A 9,205-nucleotide genomic window follows, 5' to 3' on the forward strand; every position below is an offset into this window, starting at 1 on the left:
GTCTCTTTTGCTTTACCTGTTATTGTAAATACAAATGTAAATTTAGTACTTCTGTAACCGTCCTGTATTAAACATCGAAACCGAACGCCGTCTATTATCTCGCACGCAAGAAAACAAAGGTCCTTGGAGCAATATCAAAGTACAATTCGGTATCACATTGTCGTATCAACCAGATTACAAAAAATACTGGTAGGACGAGCCGAGTTGCACAAACATTGGTCCTTCGAGACGGATTGCACAAAACATTCGTCCATCGAGTCGGATTATACAAAACAATAAGTCCTGTAAAGTGTTATAAGTACTATGTGTTTAAACATATGATGCTGATTTGCACGAATAAACAAATTAAAACATTTACCAAAGAGCGGTTGCTAACGATGTCAGAAAAAGTGACTTGATTTGGATTTTTTCTCAAAATAATAATAATATTATCGAATAAAAAAGTATGTTGACAGTATGAAATAAAATACATAACAACATACGTCCGGTAACTCTTTTCGCAGTACTCGTTTCGAAATTAAAGACTCGGCTACCTACTCGTCCTGAAACATATCACTCGTACTGTAAAATTTGAGCTACCGGACCGTATTTAGAATAACTTTAATTACCATTTATGTTTTCATCAACACTAACAAGTATTTAAAATAACAAGTAATAATTTGTTTGTATTGTTTATTCATTATAATAATTCCATTTATTCACCAGAAACTTTTAAACGAAATAAAATCTAATCGACTAGAAATAACGGCAAAGTTGTGCTAGGCTCATCTGGCAACGTTGCAAATTATATAAATGGTTACTATGAGATTTTTACACATTGTTTTCGTCGCCCTCTGTCGAGTGGTAGCTTTATTAAATGTATTGTTGCTGCGATTTGGGTTATCTACGCGCGCGATTGGTGTCCAAGCTTTTCGCCGGCGTTTGACGGCCGACTGTTGGTGCGCCATCTCTTGTTCGCCGGCCGTTGGCCTGTTCGCTCCAAACAATAGCATGGGTCTATCTATATGTATTTAATCAATGCACTGGGTGTTAAGCCATCCTTCCAGGTAATTTCGGATCCTAATTACTTTTGGAAATACCGTTCATTTCAATATTTTTGTTCGTTACTTAAGTGTATTAATGGTATGTTTTATGGTGGTCGAAGGGACGTTATCCTATTATTTTTCATCGTGAGTTTGCATTTAAGTATTTAAAGCGATAGAGATGTGTGTCAATATATAGATAACTCAAATTAATTTATGAATTAAACCTTTTCCTGAACTTATTCTTCAAGAAGGAGCTGTGTTTTGTTGTGCCTGCTCTAATCCGATAAGTATTTTTACATCTGTGGACGCAGTACGCAGTTTTTCTATTTACAAATACATACTTTAGAATCACCGGAAAAATTTTTGTTAGAATATTTCGAAAAATATTAAAAAATAAATTGTTACCAAAATAGTAATTAAATAGTCGATTACTAGTATTTTTTAATTCGTTCTGTTTACCTATATTTATTTTTTAGTATAACAATATTATCTTATAAAATGTCATTTATTTGTCAGTGAGATCTAATTAAACACTTTGCAATGTGATTTATGTATTTTTTGTAATAAAAGGTAAGGTGTTTTTGCAATTTGTAAATAAATTTAGTTCGGTTATTACCCTTTTTTTATTTTTGGAGCATATGCAACTGCATATCTCTGCATATATTAAGAAAGTTATTGCATATTTGCATAAATTTGATGCATGTCATATGATCATATTTCCCAAAATTTTTGCTGCATATTTTCCGCTCTCTAATCATCAGTCTGCACTTCCAAAAATATTTCTTCTTCTCTATAGTCCTACACATGTAGTTTATGACGCCGTGTTGAGTTTTTACCCGAAACGTCCAGATTTTTGGAAAAAATTCGAAATTATTATTACAACATTTTGCAATTTAATTTTGAATCTTTAAAACTGTTTTAAAGTTATAATCATGGTAAAGTTTTGATCAAAATGTATTTGCTCATCCCCCCTAAAAAACTGATGACGTCACCTCAAAATATTGCTGAATAAATCCTATCTAAAATGTGCCTAATATGATCAGTCTGTAATTGTAATTTATCATTGTATTAATATTTTTTAGATTTCCTTATACAGGTGACCCAAAAAATGAATCGGTCAATTTTTTTATTGAATAAATCAAGAATTGCAAAAATGAATACCTTGAAATCTTGCAGACCTGTTGAAGTTATTGTAAGCATGGTTAATTGTTGATCAAAATATATCTGTTTATTCCCCCAAAAAATTAATGACGTCATCTCAAAATTTTGCCGAATAAATTCTACCCAAAATATGATTTATAATTGCATTCATATTTTTTAGATTTCCTTAAACAGGTGGCTCAAAAAATTAAGGAATGAGTCAATGAGTCTCCATTTTCGCATAAAATTTTGGGAGTACAATACTGTTATTTTTCAATTTCCATTTTACACTGAATAAAATAAGTCAGTGAAATGGAGAAGGGCGTGGGCGGGGCTAAATTTAGCTTTTTGCTAGTTTTATCAGCAAGTAGTAGCCCCGCCCACCCACCCGTTCTTCGTTCCGGTGACTACTCTTAATATTGTTCAGTCTTATCTTAGCAAGTTTTCTTAGAGGGTATGTCGTTTGCCACAATCAGTCTTATTTTAGCAAATACTAGCCCCTCCCACACTGGCTGTTGAAATCCACCTTTCATTCGGACTAGACAAAAGGAATCACTGAAATGGAGGCGGGGCGAATTCTATGTTTTTTTGTAAAGTGAGCATGGGAGCTAATAAAACGTAGGGTATTCAAAAAAAGCGTTAATCGTAATATTTTTGTTATACTTCTTTGCTATAATATTTATTTCTTATTTCTAAAGAAAAAAAAATAGAGAACGGGTGGGTGGGTGGGGCTAAGCTCAACTTTTTCCAACAGAATCTTTCATAAACAAGTGATAGCCCCGCCCACCCACCCGCTATTCATTCCAGTGATTACTCTTAATATTGTTCAGTCATTTACCAAACAAGTAACTGCACCAATCTAAGTTCAGATACGTGTCCTTGCAAAAATGTTGATGAGGTCATCACAAAATTATGTAAAGTAAAAACTCAACGCGAAAATGCTGGATATATTTCATTGTACTTTCGCTGCGAACTAACTGTTAACCAATTTTTTTTTTTAATACCATTCTTCCGTTTTAAATTAGACTTGTTTGCAGCTTTGTTGTTCTCTTATTAGTCTTTAATTCAAAAAAATATATTCCATTTGCCAAATTCTATTGGCGCCAAATTTGAAATAAAAATGTTTGTTGCTATTTTAATAAACAGCCTCGAATATGTATGTTTCACAACAAGCAAAAAGTAATTCAGAGTGTTCATGAATTTTCATATGATATGAAATGCGCCTGCGTCGTTCACCCTGAAACGGAACTGTTATAATACACTGCGTTTCAAATAAAATGCACCACCTAGAAGGAGTAGGCGTAGAATGTTGAAATTTGGTGGAGAAGACTATTGCACGTAGACAAACATTTGATTAAAATTTCAAAGAAAAAATAAAATGTCTAACACAAGAAATGTTAATAATGTGTTAAAATTCCACGTGCACGAATACAAGACTGTATTCTTCTAGGCATGCTTAAAATGAGATGATCTATTGCCTGCTGGGGTATCTCATTCCAGGCATTTTGAATTTGTTGTAGACATTCTTCCAAAGTCTTTGGAGGATGTGGTAAATTGCGCAGCCTTCTATGCATTAAATCCTAAACATTTTCGATTGTTGATAAATCTGGTGATAGGGCAGGCCAGGGTAAGAAGTTGACGTTATTTTCGTCAAACACTCTTTAAGTTAATATGGCCACATGAGGCCACGCATTATCTTGTTCAAAAGATGTTCTTCGACGGTTCGAGAGATAAGGAAAAAGAAATTGATTTAACACGTTAACGATGTAATGCCGGGCATTTAGCGTGCCTGGAATGAACACTAAGGGAGTACTTCAACAGATGTGTATACCATCCCATATCATTACTCCAGGTGTTAGAGCGATATGACATCTCTGTACAAATTCCAGATTTTACCTTTGGCCTCAAGGCCTTCGAACACGTATGCGTCCATCAGAGTGCCACAAACAAGACCTAGACTTGTTCCTAAACATTATGACATTCCACTATTACAGCCATTGCTGCCTGTCTTGGTACCAGTGAAGCCTGGTAGTTTTGTGTTCTTGTGGTAAGGGAAGTTTGCAGTTTGGACGATAAGATCTCAAGCCAAAGGAACGAATTTGGCGGTAGATGGTACTCCTCGGATTCTGTGCCCAATTGCTGTCATCCAGTCCATCCCGACTGATCGTTATGGTTACCAAGGGTACTGAATAACACTTCTTCTTAGCAAATGATCTTCGCGTTCTTGGGTGACTCTGAAACGGTCGGTACCCCTGCGACGCATTTGTAGCTCTTCGTTGTTCCATTCTCGACTTGTTCTTAATATCGCAGAATCCGTTGGGCCGAGTCTTCTGGTGATTTCCCGAAATGGTAAACTAGCCTCATGCATCCCAATCATTCGCCCTCTTTCAATAGGTGTTATCTGTTGAAAATTACCTCGTGTGTGAACTCGTAGCATTTTTGCAAGCACAATAATGACAAATGTCAAGTAAAATTGCAAAAGAATCTTACTCAAGTATCTTTAAAACATAATCAAAAAATTAATAAAAATCGAATAACACTCGGTATATTATCTAAACAAGTAGTAGTTTTTCTTTCAAATTTTAATCAATTGTTTGTTTATATGCAACAGTCTTCTCCACCAAATTTCTACATTCTACGCCTACTCCTTCTAGGTGGTGCATTTTATATGAAACGCAGTGTATATCAATATTTTCACTCTCTGATTTTCACCATGTTTTCACAAGGAAGACAACGGCAAGTTTGGGATAACGATGAATCTTCTATCTACAGTTACCACTTTTCAATTTTATGTGTAGCATATTACTATATTCAGTAACAAATAATTACCTCAATATGTTCTGGTCCTTCAAGCTCAGATCAGTGTCACCATGGTGAAGATGTGTATTGATCTACTCTGCGAAGTTACCTCCAATGACAGATATGGAGTCCAAAAATTACGGAAAATTGGAGTCCTAGGGTCAGTTCCATTCCTCCTTCCTCCATACGAACTCTGATCATTGTTATTTTGTATTTAATTGATATTAAGTAATCATGGAAGGGGAAAATACGGTTTGTCAGATCAAAGTCTAATCAGTTCAAATTGCCGAATAAAACTACCTACTAATAGAAATATTATCAAGGGATAGATTTGAATTAAGTACTGAAATTGACAGAACTGTCTAGTTCAAAAACCAAGGCCATAAATGAACAACTAAAGTCTAATCATAATCAATTCAAATTGCCTGAATAAAACTACCTATTAATAGACGACATATTATCAAGGGGTAAATTAACATCATTGATTCTTCTATAGAATAATTCATAAACTGATTAGGAAAATTTATCACAAATAACATTAACAATGATTGAAACTCGTCTGAACTCCTTTATTCCCACTATCCAACGATCCAAAACAATCTTGAACCCAGGACATTTTTTGACTGGGAAAGGTTCAAAATACACCACCTGGAGCAAACGATACCAGCTAATACGTTGTCATGATATCGGTTGACTGAACAACTCAGATAGTTTCTGGAAACGATGGTCAATGAAGTGCTACATATGTACCTACAGTGGTCCATGGGCAAACTATGTGACTTATATCCGTGAAGTATGGACACTACGTTGGACACCACAAATAAATGTTAACGTTTTGTATTTATAATGTAATGCATGCATTTTTGCTATCTTACTACCAATTTACATGTATCGTATTTTATGTTATTCTGTATCCTTTACAGTTTGTAAAATATATGTTTTCACATTTTGAATTGTATTGTCTCTAATTTAATTTATTGTGTATTTTCACCACGTCAAACAGTCATAAAAATTTCTCTGATCAATCCGTCAAAAAATTTGATGACGTCATCTCAACATGTAGTTTTCGCATATTCAGTTCATTAATAATTTCATGTATATTGGGTTATCTACCTAAAGTAATATCTAAATATAAAAGCGCTCTTAGCTATTTAACATTAATGATATTTTAATGCATTTTGTTGTTAATTAATAATGTTAATGCGCTCAAAGTGGATATGTTCCATATGTTACTCGCGGAAGTTCCAGAGGGGTACGTAAGCATTAGTTTTCTTACTAAAGACGTATTATTTTACTTTGTAGTGTCTCGTTAAGTAATATTCTGACAGATTGCTTTCAGATTCGCGATCTACATTGAATAACTCTGTGGTGATTATTTGACAGTTGATAAGAAAGCGACAGTTCAATGACGTTTGGTGACAGTGGTGGTAGTTTAGAGTATAGGTCAAAGATGAATCAGTGAACTCTATTTTATATATTTTTACACTAAATAAATTTCTTTCAATGTATATAGTCATATAGGTCATAGTGAAACCCACAACAAAGAAATATGGTGAGTGTTTTTCCAGTTAAAAACGAAAACAATACATTTCTGTGTAGGTCTTCCTAAAATATACCCCTTTGCAAAGCCAATCAAGAGCAATTTTGAAACTTGTTGACAAAAATTTAGTCAGTAAAGACTATGTGGAATATCAGTTCATACAACAAAGTCAAATTCCAACCTCACATTTTCAACCCGGATTGCCCAGATTACCAATTCCTGAGTTAAAATTGACGTGCGAGCGATATTTAGCCGCACAGAGACCGTTATTAATCGATGAATCGTACACGAAAACTGAGACGAACGTAAACCGATTTAGAGATGGGGTTGGAAAGCAGTTACAACGAATTCTTAAAGACTACGATGGGAAAAATAAACACACAAGCTACATCAGTGAATTATGGTTTGATAAGTATTTGAGATCAAGGACTCCACTACCGCTTAACTGTAACCCAATATTGGTTTTTAATAACGACGATAAACCAGAGTATAATGACCAACTGATTAGGACAACGAACTTAATTGTTAGTTCTTTAAGATTTTATAGAACGTTAAAATCGGAGTTGCTTCAACCCGACATTTACCATTTGCAACCAGCGAAAAGCGACAACGAACGTTTCAACTACATTGCAAGCAAACTACCACCGAAATTAGCATATATTTATGCTTATTTTAACAAAGCATTTCCTCTAGATATGAGCCAATATCCAAACTTGTTCCAGACCACTCGTATTCCCGAAATCGACAAAGACAGACTTGTCGATAATCCAGAATCTAAGCATATTACCGTTCAGTACAAAGGTCATTTCTACGCTTTTAAAGTATTAACAGTTAGCAATGACATCATTCCTGCCAGTCAAATTTTAGACAATTTGAAATTTATTTTGAATGATACAATAGAACCAAGTAAACATCCGGTAGGGATTCTTACAACCCTTGAACGCAACAAATGGGCCACAATTCGACACGAGTTAGCAGAAAATGGAAACGAAACTCAATTAAAAACAATTGATTCAGCTTTGTTCCATATTTCTCTTGACGACGATATGCCCGGAAATGATCCATGTAAAATCACAACGCAATTTCTCCATGGGGACGGAACCAACAGGTTTGTTTACCCCACCGTTTAAAATCTTGCTAAGATCAAGTTATAGGTGGTTTGACAAATCGTTTTCCCTAATAGTGGCCAAAGATGGCGTTACTGCTGTCAATTTCGAACACGCGTGGGGAGATGGCGTTGCAGTCTTACGTTACACAGAAGAAGTTTTCAAGGATTCGAAAAACAAACCAAGGATTCATCCGGATACGAAAACGACAGAAGAAAGTTCTTTGTCTGTGAATCGTTTAGGTTTGTTTAATTCATTTAGATATTTTTGTAAAGGAAGTGAGGTTATGTCACGTGATTTAATTTCAGATATTCATTTAAACGATCATTTAAAAAGTTGTATTGATCAAGCCAAGGTCGAATATAAAGCTATTTGTGATAATTTAGATGTGAATTATACGATTTTCGAAGGCATTGGGAAAGATACGTGCAAGAAAAATAAAGTTAGTCCTGATGCTGTAATGCAGTTGGGATTTCAGGTATGTAGTAAAAAATTGAGTAACGTGGAACGCATTTTCTTGTCCTAACATCATATAAACCGTTTTTGAATTATAAAATAGAAAATCGCTCTTAGGTTGGATACCATAAACTGACAGGCAATTTCGTATCTACGTACGAATCCTGCAGTACCGCTGCCTTTAAACATGGTAGAACCGAGGCAATTCGTCCATGTACTACCGCTACAAAGGTAAACAGGTGATCTTCGTGTCCCATACTTCTATAGACCGATTATAGGCCTTCACTCTAGCCCTCAATTCACAAAATAAGCCTTCAGTGCCTGAGTTAAAATCAATGATCCAAAAGTGTTCCTCAATCCACAATCGTCTGATTAAAGAAGCGGCGATGGGACAAGGTTTTGATCGCCATCTTTTCGCCCTTAAAGCAATGGGGGAAAAGAATGGAATCAAAAACAACATTTTTGACGATCCTGAGTATGCGCACATTGGCTACGACGTCATGTCCACGAGTACCTTAAACTCTCCGGCTATATTTTCGGGGGGTTTCGGGCCGGTGGTACCAGATGGATTCGGCATGGGGTAAGTAAGGACCGAGTTTTTAATTTCAGAAAGCAAGACGAACTGTTCAAGGTATGCGATTAAGGACGAGTTTCTGGGAGCTCTAGTTACGAATTACAAGGACCGTACTAATGGACCAGACTTTATTGGTGCTTTGAAGAAGTCTTTCGAGGAGATTTTCGCTATTTTACAAGCCAACTAAATTTGATAAGCAATTGTATTCATTTTGTTATTTGGTTTGGTGGTTTTTATTCAGTTATGGTTTAGATCGTTTAAATTTCAAAAGTGATGACGTGACAGAGGTATAGTTTTGTACTATTTTATAAATCAATAAAATATTTAGGTACTTGTACGTTTTCGTTTAATATGTTCACCTTGCCATTAATCGAATGACCCGCCAAAAGTTGTGTAGAATTGGCACTACGTATCATAGATGAGGAAGGTGCACATTTCCTCGAACGTGAGCAACGCACTCCCAATCACCCTCTTTAAATGACGTTTTACTGATTTAATATTACCTTCCCAAATTCCTCCGAAATTCGGTGATTTGGGAGGTATAAAAAACCATTTTATTTGATCT

At 35.2% G+C, this 9,205-nt stretch overlaps 1 protein-coding gene across 1 annotated transcript; it reads left to right on the top strand.

Moving 5' to 3' along the window:
* The first annotated feature begins 6,144 nt into the window (after positions 1 to 6,144).
* LOC135141474 (carnitine O-palmitoyltransferase 2, mitochondrial) lies at positions 6,145 to 8,977 on the top strand. Its single transcript, XM_064072605.1, has 8 exons — positions 6,145 to 6,216; positions 6,304 to 6,516; positions 6,564 to 7,612; positions 7,659 to 7,852; positions 7,919 to 8,088; positions 8,184 to 8,297; positions 8,345 to 8,646; positions 8,698 to 8,977. Exons 2-8 carry the CDS (start codon positions 6,514 to 6,516, stop codon positions 8,825 to 8,827), a joined length of 1,962 nt encoding a protein of 653 aa, XP_063928675.1. The 5' UTR covers positions 6,145 to 6,216; positions 6,304 to 6,513; the 3' UTR covers positions 8,828 to 8,977.
* The last annotated feature ends 228 nt before the right edge of the window (positions 8,978 to 9,205 follow it).

Source organism: Zophobas morio, unplaced genomic scaffold, assembly GCF_036711695.1.
Source record: "Zophobas morio isolate AGI-343-1 ecotype UQ-CSIRO unplaced genomic scaffold, CSIRO_AGI_Zmor_V1 ptg000044l, whole genome shotgun sequence".
NCBI classification, from domain to species: domain Eukaryota; kingdom Metazoa; phylum Arthropoda; class Insecta; order Coleoptera; family Tenebrionidae; genus Zophobas; species Zophobas morio.

Coding starts and splice junctions, on each gene's coding strand:
- LOC135141474 (XM_064072605.1), top strand. Junction 7,853..7,918: donor TTTGTCTGTGAATCGTTTAG/GTTTGTTTAATT, acceptor ATTTAATTTCAG/ATATTCATTTAAACGATCAT. Junction 8,647..8,697: donor CCAGATGGATTCGGCATGGG/GTAAGTAAGGAC, acceptor GAACTGTTCAAG/GTATGCGATTAAGGACGAGT.